The sequence below is a fragment of the Myxine glutinosa genome, chromosome 12, assembly GCF_964187855.1.
Source record: "Myxine glutinosa chromosome 12, kmMyxGlut1.1, whole genome shotgun sequence".
NCBI classification, from domain to species: Eukaryota; Metazoa; Chordata; class Myxini; order Myxiniformes; family Myxinidae; genus Myxine; species Myxine glutinosa.
The window spans coordinates 54,964,387-54,987,057 of NC_136272.1; the positions used below are offsets into that span (position 1 = coordinate 54,964,387).

The 22,671-nt window shown below is 42.6% G+C and overlaps 1 protein-coding gene across 1 annotated transcript in view; it reads right to left on the bottom strand.

Moving 5' to 3' along the window:
* Positions 1-22,671, bottom strand: part of LOC137437739 (polycystin-1-like protein 3) — a 187,288-nt gene that overhangs the window by 12,105 nt on the left and 152,512 nt on the right. The window contains exons 7-9 of the mRNA XM_078766339.1: positions 16,800-16,950; positions 10,679-10,885; positions 8,033-8,233 (exon numbers count right to left, since the gene is read on the bottom strand). Of these exons, the coding sequence (XP_078622465.1) occupies positions 8,033-8,233; positions 10,679-10,885; positions 16,800-16,950 (559 nt within the window). The remainder of the gene's footprint in view (positions 1-8,032; positions 8,234-10,678; positions 10,886-16,799; positions 16,951-22,671) is intronic.

Here is a 22,671-nt window from a genome sequence, read left to right on the forward strand (position 1 = left end):
GGAGCAGTTTGCACAAGAAGAGTGGGCCAAACTGCCAGTAGAGAGGTGGAGGAAGCTCATTCATGGCTACAGGAAGTGCTTGACTGCAGTTATTTTGTCCAAAGTCTGTGCTACCAAATATTAAGTCTTGGGTGTCAATAATTTTGTCAATGCCATTTATTTTTATTTTAGGATTTAAAAGGATATATTAAGTTCTGAATCAAAAACAAAAGGTTCTGTAATATTAACAGTGAAATAAAGAATGGTAGAGACCAAACACTTTTGTCAATTTCAACTGATTTTTAGAAAAAGTGTAAGTTATTTGAAAATATACACATATATATGTACATATACACACACACATATACACACACACACACACACACACACACACACACACACACACACACACACACACACACACACACACACACACACACACACATATATATACGTACATACTAGCTTGGCTCGGCTCGCTACTCTCGACTCACCACGCGTCGTTACAGAACGGGCTTGTTTCACCTGAGGATAATGACTGTACCTGAGTTGCTGTGTTGTCATGATTTACACCAATCATAATACAAACAATTATTTTGCACAAATTTATTTGTCGTGTTTGTGATATTACATTTTTATAACAAACTAGACGACCCATGACCCGTTGGGTCAATGTCAGTTTGAATAGATATGAGAATAGAACTAAAGCGAACGCTGGACATCATCAGGGAGATTATTTGGGCCAGCAAGCCATAAGGCTCACCTCTCCAGCGTTCTAAATCACTTACCTGTGACACGTGATTTCGGCCCTTATCTCCGATCACGTTTTTTTTTTTTTTTTTTTTTAGAAAAAACACGCGACTCGTGGACTACCACGATTTTGTTGTCAGAGGACACTTCTGATGACGATGTTCTTTGTCGACGATCCTCCATTTACATAAACTCGCACGTTCTCTTTCCTCTTCCCTCGACTGAGCGCCACATACAGCTGACCATGCCGGAAGACCGGTTTCTCCAGGTAGACCAGCACATTCTCCATAGTTTGCCCTTGCGCCTTATGGATCGTCATTGCGAAGCAGGATTGTATGGGGAACTGGCAGCGCTGCAAAGGGATATCCTCAGCTTCCGACAGATTTAGTCGGATCCGAGGGAGCATTACAGTTTCGCCTTCAAACGTTGAACTTATGATCCTCGCAACTATAATATTTCGAAGCATGTCCTCAACAATCATGCGCGTCCCGTTGCAAAGTTTCGGAGGGTCCAAGTTCCACATCAAAATGATAGGAGATCCTTTTTTGAGCTCGAGGTTGTGCGGCGGCAATCCCGAGACTTCAACGGAATCTAGGAATTCCGTTGGGAAGTGCATCGCATCAGTACCCTCAGTCACACTGTTGAACGCAGCATACTCCTTGCTAGCACCAGGGAACCTTGTGATGCATCTTGAATTGATGTTTCGCATCATATCGTTGAGGGGCACTAATATAGACCTTGCTGAAAAAACCTCCATCGGATTGGCGAATGATGGATATATGGTATCGATGCACTCATCGAGCCCACTCGCTGTCAGCAGTATATCCTCTGGCAAATCTATCTCATCATCCGCATTTTTCTCGATTCTATCCTCGCCGATGTCGAGCAAAAATCTTGAAAACTGCCCACTTCCGTCGGTCAGTCGCATATTAGTTCTCAAGTGAAACATTCCAAAGCTCTGCCATACGTAGGACTTCTTTATGCACGCATTCTCAACGTCAGCATCACACCCTCTTTTCACCACGGGCAGAAGTTGACGGAAATCACCACAGCATATCGTCAAGATCCCTCCAAAAGGCTCGTCTTTGTCAAATACATCACGCAACGTGCGATCCACAGCCTCGAAACTCTCTCTCCTGATCATAGGACACTCATCCCACACGATGAGTTTTGTACTTCGAAAGAGGTCTGCGATAGTGGAATTTTTATCGATGTTGCATACGCCATCTTCCCTCGGTGTCAGAGGGATTTGGAACCTTGAGTGCGCTGTTCTTCCACCAGGCATGAGGGTAGCAGCTATGCCAGATGAGGCCACCGCAAGGGCAACTTCTCCACTCGCTCTCACTTTAGAGAGAATCAGGTTAATAAGAAACGTCTTCCCTGTGCCTCCAGGCGCGTCAATGAAAATCATTGCTGACTGATTCGTGCGGATGTTGCTATTCGCGTCCATAGACGTGAGGTGTGATTCGTTGTCCGCGTCCGTAGCGCCGTCGGAGGGTTGATACGACATTCTTCCTGCAAATAGTATTGTGTTTGTGCTATCGTTTTGCCGATCATCAAATGACAAATAAATTACATTGTGAAAATTAAAGATTTCAAATAAACCTATTTAAAGTGTATGCGCATATAAATAATAAAAAAAATCGAAGAAATATCTCGGTAATTTCCTGAAACATATTTTACTTCCGGGTAATAATGTTGAATGAAATAACGAAGATATACACTGTATGCCTGTTATTTTAGGCGGTGTATTTTCGTATATCAACGTGGCGCGATTTTTAAAATATATCTCTGCAATTTCCCGTGTGTGCGTGAATGTTCTCAATTATTTCTTTTACCGAGTCTAAAACCATCGATAAAAATGAAATCAGATGGCGACTTAGATTGAAGATAAAGGCGTGAGACAGAGTCAATGGCCTTGAAGATACAAGCCTTTCAGAATTCATTTCGTTCTATAAACGGAAACTTTCATCGGATTTTCTTCCCGTTTTTTTTCAACCGAGTTTAAAACTATGTTAGCGACTGTGAAAAATGAAATGATATATCGAATTTGATTTGAAATAAAACTGAGAGAGAGAGCAAGACACCACGGGCCTACAAAACAGGCCTCAAAGCTATGCGAGTTAATAAAATGGTGGATATGACTACTCTGTCAAAGGGGTAAGCCACGCCCCCGGACCGATCAAATGTTACACACAAACACGCAAGATTTCAATTTTATAATTATATAATATATAATATATATATATATATATAGATATATATATAGATATAGATTTAGGTTGAAGAATTAAGTTGAAAAAATAAAAAAACATTTTAAAAAAGAACCCCCCAGGACATACATACTGGAGGGGTAGGTGCAGATTGGAAGTTTGGGCCAATTACCACGTAATTCAAAACACCTCACCACCACGTAATTCAAAACACCTCACCACCACATAATAAAAAACACCTCACCACCATGTAATTCAAAACACCTCACCACCACATGATTCAAAACACCTCACCACCATGTAATGCAAAACACCTCACCACCACGTGATTCAAAACACCTCACCACCATGTGATTCAAAACACCTCACCACCACGTAATTCAAAACACCTCACCACCACGTAATTCAAAACACCTCACCACCACGTGATTCAAAACACCTCACCACCACGTAATTCAAAACATCTCACCACCACATAATTCAAAACACCTCACCACCACATAATTCAAAACACCTCACCACCACGTGATTCAAAACACCTCAACACCACGTAATTCAAAACACCTCACCACCACGTGATTCAAAACACCTCACCACCACGTAATTCAAAACACCTCACCACCACATAATTCAAAACACCTCACCACCACGTGATTCAAAACACCTCACCACCACATAATTCAAAACACCTCACCACCACGTGATTCAAAACACCTCACCACCACGTCATTCAAAACACCTCACCACCATGTAATTCAAAACATCTCACCACCACGTAATTCAAAACATCTCACCACCACGTAATTCAAAACATCTCACCACCACGTAATGAAAAATACCTCACCACCACGTAATTCAAAACATCTCACCACCATGTGATTCAAAACACCTCACCACCACATGATTCAAAACACCTCACTACTACATAATAAGAACACCTCACCACCACGTGATTCAAAACACCTCACCACCACGTGATTCAAAACACCTCACCACCATGTGATTCAAAACACCTCACCACCACGTGATTCAAAACATCTCACCACCATGTGATTCAAAACACCTCACCACCACGTGATTCAAAACACTTCACCACTACGTAATTAAAAACACCTCACCACCACGTAATTCAAAACACCTCACCACCACGTAATTCAAAACACCTCACCCCCACGTAATTCAAAACATCTCACCACCACGTAATTCAAAACACCTCACCACCACCTGATTCAAAACACCTCACCACCATGTTATTAAAAACACCTCACCATCACGGAAACAAAAGTTTGAGAGAGTAGTTCAGTGACAACACAGATACTGCCCACATATGTGAATATATAGATAGATGACTGTACCTGAGTTGATGTGTTGTCATTGTTTACACCAATCATAATACAAACAATTATTTTGCACAACGTATTTGTAATATACATATTACATTTTACCAAAAAATTTAAGTTGAAGATGTAAGCGATTTTTTTTGTTTTTTTTCAAAAAAAATGCAAAAAAAACAATGAAAATATTTTTTCCAATTTTTTTTAATGAAATACCCCTAGGACATACACACGGGAGAGGTAGGTGCATACCACAAGTTTGGTGGGATTTCACAAAAGTTTGAGGGAGTAGTTCAGTGACAAGACAAGACAACACAGACACTGCACAGATATACAGACTTGGCATTTAATATGGAATTTTTTTTTTTCTTGACGGGTTTACTTTCTTAACTCAGTATATCAACCTGGTGAGTTTCTTTTAAACTTTGGTGATATATTTGTTAAAAGAACCATGTCACTGATTGTCTGTCGCAGCAAGAAGTCAACAACAGGATTATATCACAGGTGGCGTGGCAAAATGTATGGACAGGTGCATTTGATGATTGGCATCACAGTCGGGTATACAAGGGTTGTTGCGTTCTGTATTAGTGGAAAACAACTGCTGCACATCTCCAAAAGTTATTGCCGCTTCCTCTGGAGATGGTCCGTCAACTCGACAATGCTGTTTGTCATGGAGTGGTGGCTTTACGAAATTCCGGCATGAAACAGCGTGCTATTGCTCGGCAGTATGGCATCACTCAAGGTCAGGTGTCAAAGATCCTGAAACGAAATGCTCAGAGGGGTGTCCCTACTCCAATACCGAGGCCAGGACGTCCCCGCAGAACCACAAGGAGGGATGATTGCCAGCTGCACCGGCTAGTCCGCAATGGCCGTACCAAGTCAGCTAATCGGCTTAGGGCTGAGTGGCAGCAACTGACAAATGTGCCTGTATCCAGAAGGCTAGTCAACCAACGACTGGTTCAAGCAGGCTATCGTGCCAGGCGTCCCCTCAGAAAGCCACGCCTGACCAGACAACACCACCAGCGCCGATTGCAGTGGGCCAGAGAGCACCGTCAATGGCAGCCAGGACACTGGAATCACGTGATCTTCAGTGACGAGTCTAGATTTATGGTCTATCGTCAAGATGGCCGCATCCGAGTGCGCAGACAAGTGCATGAAGCCTACAACAAAGATTCTAGAGTGCCAAGAGTCCAAGCTGGAGGTGGTGGGGTGACCGTTTGGGCTGCTTTTCATGCAGGGGGCAAAACTGACCTGCTTGTTCTGAATGGAAACCTGAACCAGTTCAAGTACAGGGCCATTCTGGAAGAAATATTGCTTCCGTTTGCTCGTGCAGCCTTTCGAGGAAACTGTCTTCCAAGATGACAATGCACGGACTCATCGTGCCCGCATGATCCAACACTTTCTTGCTGACCATGGTGTGGAGCATATGGAGTGGCCTGCCATGTCCCCGGATATGAATCCGATAGAGAACTTGTGGGCAGAATTAACGCATCAAATCGACCACTTGGTCCAGCAGCCGACCTCTGTGCGTGAATTGTATCAAGCTATCGTCACTGCATGGCAAGCGATTCCTGTCCAAACCTTGGCAAATCTCATGAACAGCATGCCTCAACGTGTACGTGCTCTCCTGAATGCTCGTGGGGGTTACACGAAGTACTGAACTGTAATTTTACTGTCCGTAATCCCAGTCGTGATTTAACTTTTGTTTTTGTTAAAAAGATTTTTGGCTAATGTGCAAAATAAAGAGATACTTCTGGAAAACGTACAGAAGTTTAACACAGTACTGTCCACGAATTGAGTTCGATATCAGTTTACATCACTTTCAAGGATAAATTTATTTGTTTCAAAATGTCAAATGTGGTTTTTGTTTCTTTTAAAGGTCACATTAACAAAATCTAGAATAATTTCAACATAATTCCAATGAACTTTTGGTTCCAAGTCATCTTGAAAAGTAAGTTCACCCCCACAAAAAAAATATTCCATATTAAATGCCAAGTCTGTATATAATTATACAGTCACGTGAAAAAGTAAGTACACCCCATGTAAAGTTTTGACTTTTTCCACACATTTCAACATACAGCTATTTGATCTTCATTTCAACAATATTGATAGATAAAGGTGATATAATAGAACAAATATCATGAAACATTTACATTTTGTAGTCCATTGTATAATTTAAATAAACATAAATGCAAATTTCGCATGTGGAAAAAGTAAGTACACCCTTGGCTCTAATCGGTGGTATTGCCCACTTTGGCAAAAACAACCTCAAGTAGGCGTTTCTTATAACTGTCTACCAGTCTCTGACATCGACTGGGAGAAATTTTTGCCCACTCCTCCATGCAGAATTCTTTCAGCTGTGCGATGTTTGAGGGGTTTCTTGCATGCACAGCTCGTTTCAAATCTCCCCACAACATCTCAATGGGATTTAGATCCGGGCTTTGACTTGGCCATTCCAGAACCCTCCATTTCTTTCTTTTCAGCCATTCCTTGGTGAATTTACTGGTATATTTAGGGTCATTGTCATGTTGCAAGGTCCACCTTCGGTTGAGCTTCAAATTTCCGACAGATGGCCTCACATTATCCTCAAGCACCCTCTGGTACAATGAAGAATTCACAGTGGATTCTATGATTGTGAGATGCCCAGGCCCTGATGCAGCAAAGCTGCTGCAAACCATAATATTTCCACCACCATGCTTTACAGTTGGTATCAGGTTCTTCTGGTCAAATGGTGTCTTTGGTTTTCGCCAAACATGTCTTTTGGTACTGTGGCCAAATAGCTCTACCTTTGACTCATCTGTCCAGAGCACATTGTTCCAGAAGTGCTGGTCTTTCTCTAGGTGTTAATTGGCAAACTTTAGTCTTGCCTTGATGTTCTTTCTGGACAGCAAAGGTTTCCTCCTGGCACACCTCCCATGTAGATCAAATTTCTGCATCCTCTTTCTCATGGTAGACTCATGCACTTTGACATCAACAGTGGCAAGAGCTACCTGTAGGTCCCGTGATGACATTCTGGGGTTCTTAGAGACTTCTTTCAGCATCTTGCGGTCTGCTCTCAGGCTGAACTTGCTGGGGCGGCCTGGCCTGAACAAGTTGGCAGTTGTTTGGAATATTCTCCACTTGTAGATGATCTTCCGGACAGTCGAATGATTGATTTCAAATTGTTTGGAGATCTTTTTAAATCCCTTCCCAGACTCGTAGGCATCTATAACCTTCTTTCGGAAGGCCTCAGAGAGCTCTTTTGATCTAGACATGGTGACGCCGCACACTTCAACAACACAGAGCAAACCAAACTAAATGTGTGACGTTTAAATGAGACAGGTTCCTCCAAGATCCTCTCTGACGATGTTCTAATCATTTGCACCTGAGTTGGTGCACCTGATTCTAATTTTAGGTGTTTGAAGTAATGATAAATGTAGGGGTATACTTACTTTTTCCACATGCGAAATTTGCATTTATGTTTGTTTAAATTATACAATGGACGACAAAATGTAAATGTTTCATGATATTTGTTATATTATATCACCTTTATCTGTCAATATTGTTGAAATGAAGATCAAATAGCTGTATGTTGAAATATGTTGAAAAAGTCAAAACTTTACATGGGGTGTCCTTACTTTTTCACGTGACTGTATATATTATGGTCGAGGTTTTGATACATGGTGCATCAATTTCATCAAGACACCCTGGATATACTCAAGCACGTACGCATGCATACCTAGAACTGTGATGCATGTTTCAGAATGAAATACGTACCAATTGGCAGGAACTCCAACATTAGTTCCACCATCCCAAATATGCCACTGTCAACATTGTAGAGGTTGAATTCGATAAAAAGCACTTTGGTATTGGAATCGATCCAGGAGCTGTTCTGCACTGACTGAAGCACTTCTTTCAGCAGGACATGTGATGGCGTATTCACAATATAGCCTTTTGCATCGTAGGTATCCAATCTACCTGCAAAGAGCCACAAAGGTAGAAAGTAACAACTGCCATAATGGAAATTGAACTGTCAGTGCTGATAATTCACTCTTACTCAATATGTACTGCACATAATGCTTTTTCAACATCAATAACAACCATTTTGCAGGACACCCATCCGTCGTTAATTCTCAGATCTTCTTCACAAAGTTGGGCACAAACGATTTTTCTTTTGTAAAGTTCGATTTTTGTAACCTTTTATAAAGATTTTGTAAAGTCTTTTTCATTTTTTTTACCCTGCGCTCGTGAAGTGAAAAGCAGGTTTCGGCATTCGTTTACGTACGTGTGGAGAACTTACGTGTCTGCATTTTAAAAATTCATTTTCTCGGCAACCGTTGGTCCGATTGACACGAAATTTTACCATCGGCGCACCTCTTCATGTAGAATCTTTGTTCATATTCATGACGTCATAGATCAAGAGGTACGAACACCATCTTGGAAAAACGTTACACCTCTATATCTCCAAAACTGCGCAATGGAAAAAATTGAATCATGGCTCATTGTCAAGTGCAACTACTGTACTTGCAACTGGACCAGACGGCATCAGCCCACGCGTCCTAAAATCCTGCTCTGCGGCTCTATCTCACCCTCTCTCTCTTCTCTTCACCCTCTCTTTTGCTCAAGGTCATCTACCATCTTCTTGGAAATCAGCCAACATCACCTCTTCACACAGAAACGGTGCAAAAACGGATCATTGCAACTACAGACCAATCAGCCTACTCCCAATTATCAGCAAGGTCATGGAATCGATAATCGCTTCTGACATAAAATCCTTCCTCTTCTCCAATGGCTTGATCTCTGATCATCAATTTGGTTTCAAACCAGGTCACTCTACTCTGGACATGTTGCTTCTTCTGTCTCAACAATGGATGGAATGCCAAACAGGAAATCAGAGATGTCTCCCTTGACATATCACATGCCTTCGATACGGTCTGGCACCCCGCTCTGCTCACCACACTCTCCTCTTTTGGTATCCATGGAAATCTCCACGCATGTCTGGCGGACTTCCTCTCTAGTTGTAGTCAACGTGTGGCCCTGAATGGAATTCTCTCATCTCCCCTTCCTGTTCAGGCTGGAGTTCCTCAAGGTAGTGTTCTGGGCCCTGTGCTTTTTCTGGTCTTCATCAATAATCTCTCTGACTCATGAAAATCCTCTCTATCTCTTTGCTGATGACTCCACTCTCTGCCGCTCCATTCCTCATCCCTCAGATCGGCAGTCTGCGGCCTCCTCACTCTCTGCAGACCTGAACAAAATCACAAACTGGTTAAACAAGTGGAGCATGTCTTTCAATCCTGACAAATCTCACACTCTCACTTTGTCTCTCCGAAAAGACCGACTGGACAACCCTCCCATCCACTTTCTCAACAATCAACTCCAAGAAGTTCTGTCACTCAAGCTTTTGGGTCTCACTGTCTATCTGCCAGGATCTTTCCTGAAAACCACATTTCAAATCTGGCCTCCAAAGCCAGTCGCCGATTGGGCATCCTCCGTCGTGCGAAGTCCTTCCTTGGCACATCTGAGCTCCCCACCACATACAAGGCTTTCAGCCGCAGCTCAATTGAATACTGTTCCCCCCTCTGGGCCGGTGCTCCTGCCTCACACCTAGCTCGGCTTCACGCTGTTGAAACCAAAGCGTTCAGAATCATTGGAATCTCCCGTGATGAAGCTACCTTCGAGGGCCTTTTACTTACTCACCGCAGGCAGGTTGGTGGTCTTTGTCTTCTACCGACTCCTCTCCGGCCTTGCTCCCCCAGATCTGTTTCTGCTCTGTCCTCCAAATATTCCTACAGGTCACACAAGATCTGCCTGCAACCCTCTTCTGGTGAAACTGCCAAAATCTAGGCTCTCTGCTCACCTTCACTCTTTCATTCCTCTCTTTCCCACCTCTGGAACAAACTCCCTCACTCTCTTCAATCCCTCTCCTCCCTCCAGGTCTTCAAAACAGCTGGTCACCACCATCTCTTATTGGTGGTGGTTATTGGTGGTTATTCCCCATCCAAAACCTTGTCTTTTCTTCCCCGCTAATACACCCCAAACCCACCTCCTTCAATCTCCGACTTGATTCCTGAAATTCCTTGCAGTGTCCATTTGTTTTATACCATGTAACACCCCCCCCGGGCCCCCCCCCCCCGTCCCCACTCCCACCCCTCTCCCTTTCACAGATCTCCCAAAGTCCCTGCTCTGTACTGTTGTTGTGCTTTTGTGCTTCCCTCTCTATCTCTCCCCTTCTTGTCTCTTGCTCCCTTTATTATGTGTTTTATGTGACCGTTTTTGTTTTTTGTGTTTAATGTGGTCGTTCTTACATGATCCTCGACTTTGTATACAAAAAAAAGATCCAGTGCAGCAATCTGTGTGAGCTGAAGAACAGAAGATGACCACAGTAAACAGTTTGGGATACAGGTAAAAAGGTGTACCACTTACCCTGACTCGTAAGTCCATGACTGTGTGGCTGGGCGTCGAACAACCACCAAGATTCGGTTCCGTGACTTTGTGATCCAGTTGTAGCGTTCATTTCAAATTCCAACATTGGTACCCAGTTTGGTTTGTACATTCGTTCGTCATCACCATAAAAGTCCCCATGCTTCAAGCAAATTGTCAGGTTCTTTATTCTCTTGCATACCACTTTGTCTGGAAGGTGAAAAACAACAAGGTGACCAATGGAAACATCAAGGTGATACTGCAGCACGTTTTTTATATTACCTGTGACGATTTTAGGTGCAATTGGTATTTGGGAAATTACAATATTTTGGATACAAATTTGAAATAGTTTTAAACACGACAATCGTATCCATATGGTAACTGAGGGGTTGTTGTTGTCAATCATCACCACAAACACTGCTTAATGCTGGCAATCACTTATCCATTTGGCCATTGCGCCAGCACATTAGATTTTTGTAATTATATTAAAGGGGTATAAAGTACTGTATGTATATGTTATATATACTAGCAACGGTACCCGCCCTACGGACAGGCCTTCAATTGGGAAGCCGACATGAAAAGGCAAAATATCAGAAATTGAAGGCAGAATTTTTTTTTACTTTAAACGATTCATAAAAACATCCATCAAATCATATCGCACGTAAATCATCAAAATCAAAACAGTATCTTTAGAATTTCAATAAAAGCCACATCACTGTTCATATCGGTAAATATTATTCCATCGTGTTTCAAATCGTGATATCAACTGTACGCTTTTCTTTAGGGAAAATAATTGAATTATTTTGTACCTCTTCTTCAGCTTAGAACTTCAGGATCGACGAAATTGCTCATAAAAGTTCCTTTTCTCAAATTGCACGAATATGTGAATTGTGATTGTGTTTCATTGTGATGTTTGTGCGGCGACGGGCGGTGTGTACAAAGGGCAGGGACTTGATCAACGCGAGCTGATGACTCGCGCTTACTGGGAATTCCTCGTTCGTGGGACACTGTCTCAAGCCCAGGTCCAGACGGAAGCCAAACAGTTCAATCTTGGTTTCATCAGACCACAGAATCTTGTTTCTCACAGTCTGAGAGTCCTTTAGGTGCTTTTTTGCAAACTCCAAGTGGGCTTTCATGTGTCTTTCACTGGGGAGAGGCTTCCGTCTGGCCACTTTGTCATAAAGCCCAGATCGGTGGAGTGTTGCAGTGATGGTTGTCCTTCTGGAAGTTTCTCCCATCTCCACACAGGATCTCTGGAGCTCATCCAGAGTGACCGTCGGGTTCTTGGTCACCTCTCTTACCAAGGCCATTCTCCCCCCGATTGCTCAGTTTGGCCGGGCGGCCAGCTCTAGGAAGAGTCCTGGTTGTTCCAAACTTCTTCCATTTAAGAATTATGGAGGCCACTGTGCTCTTGTGAACCTTCAATGCAGCAGAGATTTTTTTGTAGGCTTCCCCAGATCTGCGCCTCGACACAATCCTGTCTCTGAGCTCTGCAGGCAGTTCCTTCGACCTCATGGCTTGGTTTTTGCTCTGATATGCATTGTCAGCTATGAGACCTCATATAGACAGGTGTGTGCCTTTCCAAATCATGTCCAATCAATTGAATTTACCACAGGTGGACTCCAATCAAGGTGAAGAAACATCTCATTTACCACAGGAGGACTCCAATGAAGGTGTAGAACATCTCAAGGATGATCAAGAGAAATGGGAGGCACCTGAGCTAAATTTAAAGTGTCATAGCAAAGGGTCTGAATACTTATGTAAATGTGATATTTTAATTTGTTCTTTTTAATAAATTTGCAACAATTTCTAAAATCCTGTTTTCTCTGTCATTTTGGGGTATTGAGTGTAGATTGATGAGGGAAAAATGAATTTGAACGATTTCAGCAAAAGGCTGCAACATAACAAAATGTGAAAAAAGTGAAGGGGTCTGAATACTTTCTGAATGGACTGTAGTTAAACGCCGCCAGTCAGCCATCTTTGGTTGGATTAAAAAACAAAATCTTCTGCTTATGCATACCATCGTGTATAACCATCATAACATCCAATATAACCAGTATACCATCATAAAAATATAACAATATATACATAACAATATAACCAATATACCATCATAACAGAGGAAATAGCAACTTTCAGTCTCTCAAAATCCATACTTAGTCCCAATTTATCGCATGTTAACATATAATTTCTCAAACAGTACATTACAAAGTTTCAAAAAATATAGTTTCGTTGATTGGTGGGGGGGGGGGGGGGGGGGCGGGGGGTTGCTCGGTGGGCCCCTCTAGCTAATGGACTACAAGCACTCCACAAGTCTTGCCTGTACAATAGGGTTTCTTTTTTTGTTTACAGAATCGAGGCTCGTGTAAGAGCTACCACATTGAACATGAAAACATGCAATGAAGGGAGCGAGAGGCAAGAGGGGGAGAGAAAGGGAAGCACACAAGCACATCAACAGAAGAGAACAGGGACGTCGGTAGATTTGTGGAAGGGGGAGGGCTGGGGGAGGAGGGAGGGGTACACGGTATAAAGCAAATGAACACTTGTAGGTATTTCAGGAAAGAAGTTGGGGATTGAAATTTGGATTTGGATTTGGGGTGTTTTAACAGGGGTAGAAAAGATCAAGGTTTTGGATCGGGGAAGACAAGAGATGGTGGTGAACAGCTGTTTTGAAGACCTGGAGGGAGGAGAGGAATGAAAGACTGAAGGTGAGCAGAGAGTCTTGATTTTGGCAGTTTCACCAGAAGAGGGATGCTGGCAGATCTTGTGCGTCCTGCAGGAATATTTGGGGGATAGAGCACAGACAGAGCAGGGGGAGCAAGGCCGGAGAGGAGTCGGTAGAAGACAGAAAGACCACCAACCTGCCTGCGGGGAGAGAGAAAAAGTCCCTCAGATTCAGCTTCATCGCGGGAGATTCCAATGATTCTGAAAGCTTTGGTTTCAACCGCATGAAGCCGAGCTAGGTGTGAGGCAGGAGCACCGGCCCAGAGGGGGGAACAGTATTCCATTGAGCTGCGGGTGAAAGCTTTGTTTGTGGTGAGGAGCTCAGGTGTGCCAAGGAAGGACTTCGCACGACGGAGGATGCCCAGTCATCAACTGGCTTTGGAGGCCAGCTTGGAAATGTGGTTTTCCAGGGAAAGATCATGTCAGATAGGGAGACCCAAAAGCTTGAGTGACAGAATTTCTTCAAGAGGATTGTTCAGAAAGTAGATGGGAGGGTTGTCCAGATGGCCTTTTCGGAGAGACATCGTAAGAGTGTGTGATTTGTCAGGATTGAAAGACATGTTCCACTTGTTTGCTCAGTCTGTGATTTTGTCCAGGTCTGCAGAGAGTGAGGAGGCTGCAGACTGCCGATCTGAGGGTTGAGATATGGAGCGGCAGAGAGTGGAGTCATCAGCAAAGAGATAGAGAGGATTTTCCAGAGAGTCAAAGAGATCATGAATGAAGACCAGAAAAAGCACAGGGCCCAGAACACTGCCTTGAGGAACTCCAGCCTGAATAGGAAGGGGAGATGAGGGAAATCCATTCAGGGCCACACGTGGACTGCGATCAGAAAGCAAGTCTGCAAGCCATGCGTAGAGGTTTCCATGGATACCATACGAGGAGAGTTTGGTGAGCATGGCGGGGTGCCAGACCATATCGAAGGCATGTGATTGGTCAAGGGAGACAGCTCTGATTTCCTGTTTGACATTGAAGACCTCCATCCATTGTTGAGACAGCAGAAGCAGCATGTCCAGAGTCGATTGACCTGGTCTGAATCCAAATTGATGATCCGAAATCAAACCATTGGAGAAGATGAAGGATTTGATGTCAGAAGCGATGATCGATTCCATGACTTTGCTGCTGATTGGGAGCAGGCTGATTGGTCTGGAGTTGCAAGGATCTGTTTTTGCACCTTTTTTGTGTACAGCGGTAATTTTGGTTGATTTCCAAGCTGAAGGCAGATGACCTTGAGCAAAAGAGTGGATGAAGAGAACAGAGAGAGGGTGTGAAAGAGTGGCAGAGCAGGATTTAAGGAACCGTGGGCTGATGCCGTCTCATCCAGTTGCAAAACTCGAGTCGAGGTTTGACAGAAACTTCTCTACCTTGTCAGGAGAGAAGTACACAGAGTCCAGGAGCAGCTGGTTTCGTCTAGGTACGTTGGGTGCAGATTGAGATGGGTTTGGGACACAAGATTTTGAGGCAAACACAGAGTTGAGGCATTCGGCTTTGTCACGTGTGGTGTTACCTGTGAAGCCATTTGAGGTAAGGGAGGGGATGGATGGGGAACAAACACCAGAAACAGATTTGACCAGACGCCACCAGGATTTGGAGGAGGGAGACAGGTTTGAGAGTTCATTCTTGAGAGTAGAGAGATATTGTTTCCTGGCTCTTCTGAGGGTAGACACACACTTGTTCCGAGCTTGGTGGAAGGAACTGAGATTGCTTTCATTTGGATTCGCTTTCCAAGAGGCAAAGGCAAGTTGTTTAAGAAGATGGGTGGCAAGAAGGAAGCAATTACTCAAAAAAGCTCACATTGAGTCCCGTTTGAGGTATGCAAAAAAAGCCACTCCGGAGATTCTGAAGCCATGTCAAAAGGTTTTGTGGTCTGACAAAACCAAGATGGGACGTTTTGGCGCAAACCCAACACAGCACATCACCCAAAGAACACCTTCCCTACTGTGAAGCATGGTGATTGCAGCATCATGTTATGGGGATGTTTCTTATCAGCAGGGACTGGGACACTTGTCAGGATAGAAGGGAAAATGGATGGAGCAAAATACAGAAAAACCCGAGAGAAAAACCTGCTGCCCTCTGCACAAAAACTGAAATTGTGACAGAAGTTTACCTTTCAGCATGACAATGAGAGGAAGCACACAGCCAAAGCTGCACTGGAGTAGCTTAGGAACAAAAACATAAATGTCATTGAGTGGAGTAGTTGGAACCCCGACCTAAATCCAACGGAAAATCTGTGGCATGACTTGAAGATTGCTGTCCATCAACGCTTCCCACGCAACTTGACTGAGGTTGAACAGTTTTGTCCAGAAGAATGGGCAAATATTGCCCAAAGAAGGGCAATCCCAACAGACTTACAGCTTTAATTGCTGTCAAAAGTGCTTCCACCAAGTATTAACTCGGAGGGGGAGGGGTGGAGTTGGGTGGACACTTATCCAATGTAGATAATCTAGTTTCGTATTTTTAATTAATTTTCTGAAATTTGTCGAATTTTTTTCACTTGACAATTATTGTGAGTTGTGATGATTAAATATAGATGGAAAAAGTCTGATTTAATGCATTTGAATTCCAGGTTATAAGGTAACAAAAGGTGAAATTTTGAAAGGGGGTGCAGACTTTCTCTCGGAACTGTATACATGTATATAATAATTCATAAAATTGGGTTGGGGGGAATTTAACCATTCTACCCACACCTTTTTTCTGGTACATAGATGATAGAACCAAGAAATTACCAACCAAAATAGTGGAGAAAATCACAGCCTTGGTATTTAAATGGAAAACATAACTAATTAATGTGGTAAATATCAAAATGGTCTTCCCAAAGAGATAACCAAGCCAAGTGTAAATAAAGCATGCGGACTGATGAGTTTTAAAATATTTAATGGATGTCAAGAAATCAATAGAAAAATAATTTACTACAATCTCAAAATGATATGTGGGTCGGGAGGCGCTCAGACCAGAACGTCGAAGGGGGTTTATCATTTCATCTCTACTCAACAATGATATTTACACCAAGAACCAAGTTCTAACATATTGTTTGTCAATATTCTTGATGGTGATGAGTATCACAAGAAAATTAAGCCCTAACATAGAACATAGTTCATAGTTCATGAACATAGTTCATAGTTCATAAGCCCTAACATAGTTCCCTAACATAGAACATAAACATAATTCATTGGCTCTCTTTGTGTTTAATGTAAAGATACCAGTATGATACAGAATAATGAGGTTAGAGGATGGTGTGTCTCTCTCTCTAACACACAAATAGTAATAGAATGTTGATTGTGAGATTAAAGCTCGGCAGGGAGCGACCGCGAGTGAGCGGCAACGAGTGTCAGCGAATGTCTGATGAGTGGTTGTCTCAGAACCAACATTCCATTCTACTTATGTATCTTTAAAGTATATGTACCGTTAATTATCCTTTGTTGACGAAGGCGAACTGATCCCAAAATGAGGGCTTTAAATAGTGGAATGAAACATGGAGATTTCTTATTCCCAGACAGCAGCAATGGCACAAGTTTTTCGTTCATCCACTGCCAGTAATTTTCAATCGTTTTCACCTGTACAGGCAGAAGAAGAAATGATAAGTTCCTGTATATATGGACTCTCCACCATAAAAAACGAACATGTGATTGTTGTCAATGCGATTTATTTAATAAAACTACATGCTATTCATAGAATACTGTTGAAGATATGTTAGACCTTATGTAATAGATGAATCAAGAATTCAATGTCGAAAAACTTTTGTCAGAAGAAGAATCACAAATTTTAATTCCCGAGGAGGAAAACACTTTCTGTTTACAAGGAAATACACAGCAAGAAAACAATAACCCTTATCAAACCAAGAAGAATGTACTGTAATTCACGAAAAGCACATTGCAAGATACACAACAAAATCCGAGATCAAAGTTCTAAGTGAAAATACTGGTACAATAGAGATGTACAAAGGAATTGTCATACCAAATCACCAACATGCATAGTATACAGTCAACATACAGTGTAAACATACAGAATCGACCAACCAAGTGAAACATCCTAAGTACAAAATCAACATAGAGAATAAGTGAAAATCCTAAGTCCAACATCAACATTCAGTATTTACAAAACCAAGTGAATCCTAAGCACAATATCAACATACAAAATACGTGAAAACCCTAATATTTGACGTCAGTCCTGACCTTTATACTAGTTTAAAGTGGCAGGAGAAAGTGGAGAGGGAGGAGCGAAGATGGGATTGGTCGCATGAAGAAAAGGGGAGGAGAGCAGTAGGATTGGTTGAGCAAAGTGTAGGTAGGAGGGATGAGGGAGGTGGAGATTGGTGGAATGAAATATTGGGGAGGAAGGGGGCAAGGATCGAGGGATACAATGTGATTGGTCGAGTGAAATGTTCGAGTGAGAGGGATATCCGGCTGAGTGAGGAGAGATTGAGAAATGCATATTAAAATATACTGAATGAGGAAGATATGTCCTTCCTTTGTTCGCACCAGGCTCTGCGGCGCCAAGATTCTCCCAATTCTGCTTGGAGATTTTCAAGGACATGTAAACGTCATTCATTGACTATCTTCAAATGTGAAGCAGTTGAGAGAAATAAGTGGATATATCTTTACTTCCCTTATACTATGTAAATGTAAACTACAAAAACTTTATATATTTACTTATTAAACTTCTAAATATTATCTTAGAAACGAGCACGCCAAATCCATCTTTGTCAACCGCAAAACTCGTTTTTTTTTTAACATTATTAAGTCAAATATTATATAACATTACATTACAAAACCTACATATATTTTGCAGTGCAAGAAAAATAAATATATATCTATATATATACCGTTACAAAAGATTTTTACTGAGAAAATATTGGATCAGAGAGCCGGAGATAGCTATCCGGATGGAGTAAACCTACATGCAATTGTATGAATTACAGGTATATTATCTCCGAACAGTTGTTCAGTTTAGTTTTGTTTTAAAACTCAAGACTGGACGCAATTTTTATACTTCTATACACAAATTTTCAAAACTAGTTATTAGATTAATTTGTAAGTGGAAATAATGAAAAGTGCACTGGGCCCAAACCCCATAGGCCAGCGCAGAGTAAATCATCCACTTCTATTGTATCAGGGAACCCTTTGTCTAACTCTGCAAATAATTACCAAGTATTTTGCATTTACCTATCAAAACAATGTTAGCTTAGACCTCGCACTGAGTCGACCACCACAGCCACAATGGAAATTGTAAACCAGTGAAGTGAATTCTAATTACTTCAGATAACCTGGTTAGATAATGTGGCACCAGCTGCCAGCTGTATTATTTAACAAGAAAACAATATCTTTCTATAACATATTAATTGAACTCAGTACAAAACATTTTTTTAAACATAACGCAATAATGATTTTCTGAATCATTATAATAGATACAGACTTGGCATTTAATATGGAATATTTTTTTGTGGGGGTGAACTTACATTTCAAGATGTCTTAGAACCAAAAGTTCATTGGAATTATGTTGAAATTATTCTAGATTTTGTTAATGTGACCTTTAAAAGAAACAAAAACCACATTTGACATTTCGAAGCAAATAAATTGATCCTTGAAAGTGATGTAAACTGATATCGAACTCAATTCACGGACAGTACTGTGTTAAACTTCTGTATGTTTTCCAGAAGTATCTCTTTATTTTGCACATTAGCCCAATTTTTTTTTACCAAAAACAAAAGTTAAATTACGACTGCGATTACGGACAGTAAAATTACAGTTCAGTACTTCGTGTAACCCCCACGAGCATTCAGGAGAGCACGTACACGTTGAGGCATGCTGTTCACGAGATTTGCCAAGGTTTGGACAGGAATCGCTTGCCATGCAGTGACAATAGCCTGCTGCAATTCACGCACAGAGGTAGGCTGCTGGTCCAAGTTGTCGATTTGACCCGTTAATTCTGCCCACAAGTTCTCTATCGGATTCATATCCGGGGACATGGCAGGCCACTCCATATGCTCCACACCACGGTCAGCAAGAAAGTGTTGAATCATGCGAGCACGATGAGGCCATGCATTGTCATCTTGGAAGACAAAGTTTCCTCGAAAGGCTGCACGAGCAAATTGAAGCAATGTTTCTTCCAGAATGGCCCTGTACTTGAACTGGTTCAGGTTTCCATTCAGAACAACCAGGTCAGTTTTGCCCCTGCATGAAAAGCAGCCCAAATGGTCACCCCACCACCTCCAGCTTGGACTCTTGGCACTATACAATCTTCAGTGTAGGCTTCATGCACTTGTCTGTGCACTCGGACGCGGCCATCTTGACGATAGACCAGAAATCTAGACTCGTCACTGAAGATCACGTGATTCCAGTGTCCTGGCTGGCATTGACGGTGCTCTCTGGCCCACTGCAATCAGCGCTGGCGGTGCTGTCTGGTCAGGCGTGGCTTTCTCAGGGGACGCCTGGCACGATAGCCTGCTTGAACCAGCCATTGGTTGACTAGCCTTCTGGATACAGGCACATTTGTCAGTTGCTGCCACTCAGCCCTAAGCCGATTAGCTGACTTGGAACGGCCATTGCGGACTAACCGGTGCAGCTGGCGATCATCCCTCCTTGTGGTTCTGTGGGGACGTCCTGGCCTCCGTATTGGAGTAGGGACACCCCTCTGAGCATTTCGTTTCAAGATCTTTGACACCTGACCTTGAGTGATGCCATACTGCCGAGCAATAGCACGCTGTTTCATGCCAGAATTTCGTAAAGCCACCACTCCATGACAAATATCATTGTCGAGTTGACGGACCATCTCCAGAGGAAGCGGCAATAACTTTTGTAGACGTGCAGCAGTTGTTTTCCACTAATACAGAACGCAACAACCCTTATATACCCAATTGTGAAGTCAATAGTCAAATGTACCTGTCCGTACATTTTGCCACGCCACCTGTGATATAATCCTGTTAATGACTTCTTGCTGCGACAGACAATCAGTGACATGGTTCTTTTACCAAATAAATCACCAAAGCGTAAAAGAAACTCACCAGATTGATATACGTACTGAGTTAAGAAAGTAAACCCAAGTCAAGAAAAAAAAATATTCCATATTAAATGCCAAGTCTGTACATACATACATACATATATATATATATATATATATATATTGTCTGTTATGAACAATGTTAAAACAAGCATTCTGAGTATTGTGCTGCAATACATGTCCCCCTACCGGCAGTCTGTCGTCCGGAAAACTGTTGGGGAAATTACCAAGGGTTATTTACCCACAGGTTCTGAATCGTTCCCAATCGCTAATTACCTCAGGACGGGCTCACCTTTGATTCGCACTCGGGACTTCGATTTATACACCTTGCAAACAGGTCTGCAGAAGCACCAGAAAATACGTTGTTGATAAAGAACCTTTCGAGTCGCTAAATATCAGTAATTTATTATATTTTCCGGTTCACAATCAATGATCGATGTGTATATATATATTGCTCGGCTTGGATCCGCCCCTCCCGAAAGCGCACGCATAAAATATGTCACGTGACCTGTGTCGCGCTTTTGACGTTCGCGAGACGAGGCTGAGGGTGCGCGGTGCGGCTTGAGGAGAACTCGAGAATAAACAAGAGATATCCATTTTAAAAATATTTTCGTTTAATTAACGATATCTGCCAAACCACGTGCCCTATCGCAAATTCCAAAAGGACATTTTAGTAGACTGACATGCTGAACAGATTTGTGAAGTTTCCCCTCGATTGGATCAAAAATGAGGGAGGAGCTCGGTTTTAAAGGTTCATGCTTAAAAACGTCATAACTCTGAAACCATGTGATGCATGACGTCATGCTCGCTGACTTTTTTGTTCGTCATGGGTATGCGATCCTGCCTGCAAAGTTTGGCCTCGATCTGTTCAGCCGTTGCAGAGAAAAAGGGGTTTTCGTGTTTTCACGAAAAACAATATGGCGGCCGAACCACGTGACCTGTGACGTCATAATTACCATTAAAATATTCTACAGACCGAGTCCCCCCTACGGTGAAAACTTGATCTCAATCGGTCCTATTATTGCAGAGAAATTCCTTTTTAAAGGAAATTAAAACTTAAAATGGCACTGAGTTAAGGATCATCAGAATTATCAGAATTCCCAAACTTCAAAGTGCCATAACTTTGTCAAAAATGATCGAAACGTCGTGAAGTTCGAACTTGATCTGTAACTTATCATGAGGAAACCATGTGCCAAGTTTGAAATCATTAGCATTAAGAGTTTAGAAAAAATGTCCGGAAAACTGTTCTTTGCATGACGGACTGATGGACTGACAGACGGACAGACTGACGGATTGACAGACAGACAGACAGACAGACAGACTGACGGACTGACGGACAGACAGACTGACGGACTGATGGACTGACAGGCTGACGGACGGAGGGATGGTGTGCAAACCTATAGTCCCCTCCGGTGTACACCGGTAGGGGACTAATAATAGTCAACTTCATGGATCACACGTGCAGTCTTAATCTCATATAAAATAATAATAATAATAATTCATTTATTTTGTATAGCGCTTTTCCAGAAGCCCAAAGGCGCTTTGACAGAGTGGCAAACATAATGCATAACAATACATGAAAACAACAATTGCAAAAAGACAAGAATCAATAGGGAAATATTTAAAGCAAAAGGAGGGAGAAGGAGAAGAGATAGTCAGGGGTTAAATGCTGTGGGTTGAATGTTGAATGCAGTGTTGAACAGGTGGGTCTTTAGTGATGTTTTGAATGTGGTGAGTGAGGAGGAGTCTCTGATGGTGTGAGGTAGTGAGTTCCAGAGGGTGGGAGCAGCGATGGAGAAGGCCCTGTCCCCCCAGGATCTGAATTTGGTCCGGATGGAGGGGGTCAGGAGGTTGGTACCAGCAGAGCGGAGGTTGCGGGTGGGAGTGTGTCTGGAGAGGAGGTCAGCCAGGTAGGATGGGGCCAGGTTATGGAGGGCTTTGTATGTCAAGAGGAGGATTTTGTACTGGATTCTCTGGGGGATGGGGAGCCAGTGAAGCTTGTAAAGGACGGGGGTGATGTGGTCACGGGTCCGGGAATGGGTGAGTAGACGGGCAGCGGAGTTCTGAATGTATTGGAGTTTATTGGTGATTTTTGAGGGTGAACCATAGAGGAGGCTATTGCAGTAGTCCAGACGGGAGGTGATGAAGGCGTGGATGAGGGTTTCTGCAGCCGTGGAGGAGAGGGATGAGCGGAGACGGGCAATGTTTTTCAGGTGAAAGAAGGCTGACTTTGTGATCTGTTTAGTGTATTTGTCGAAGGAAAGGGTTTGGTCAAAGAT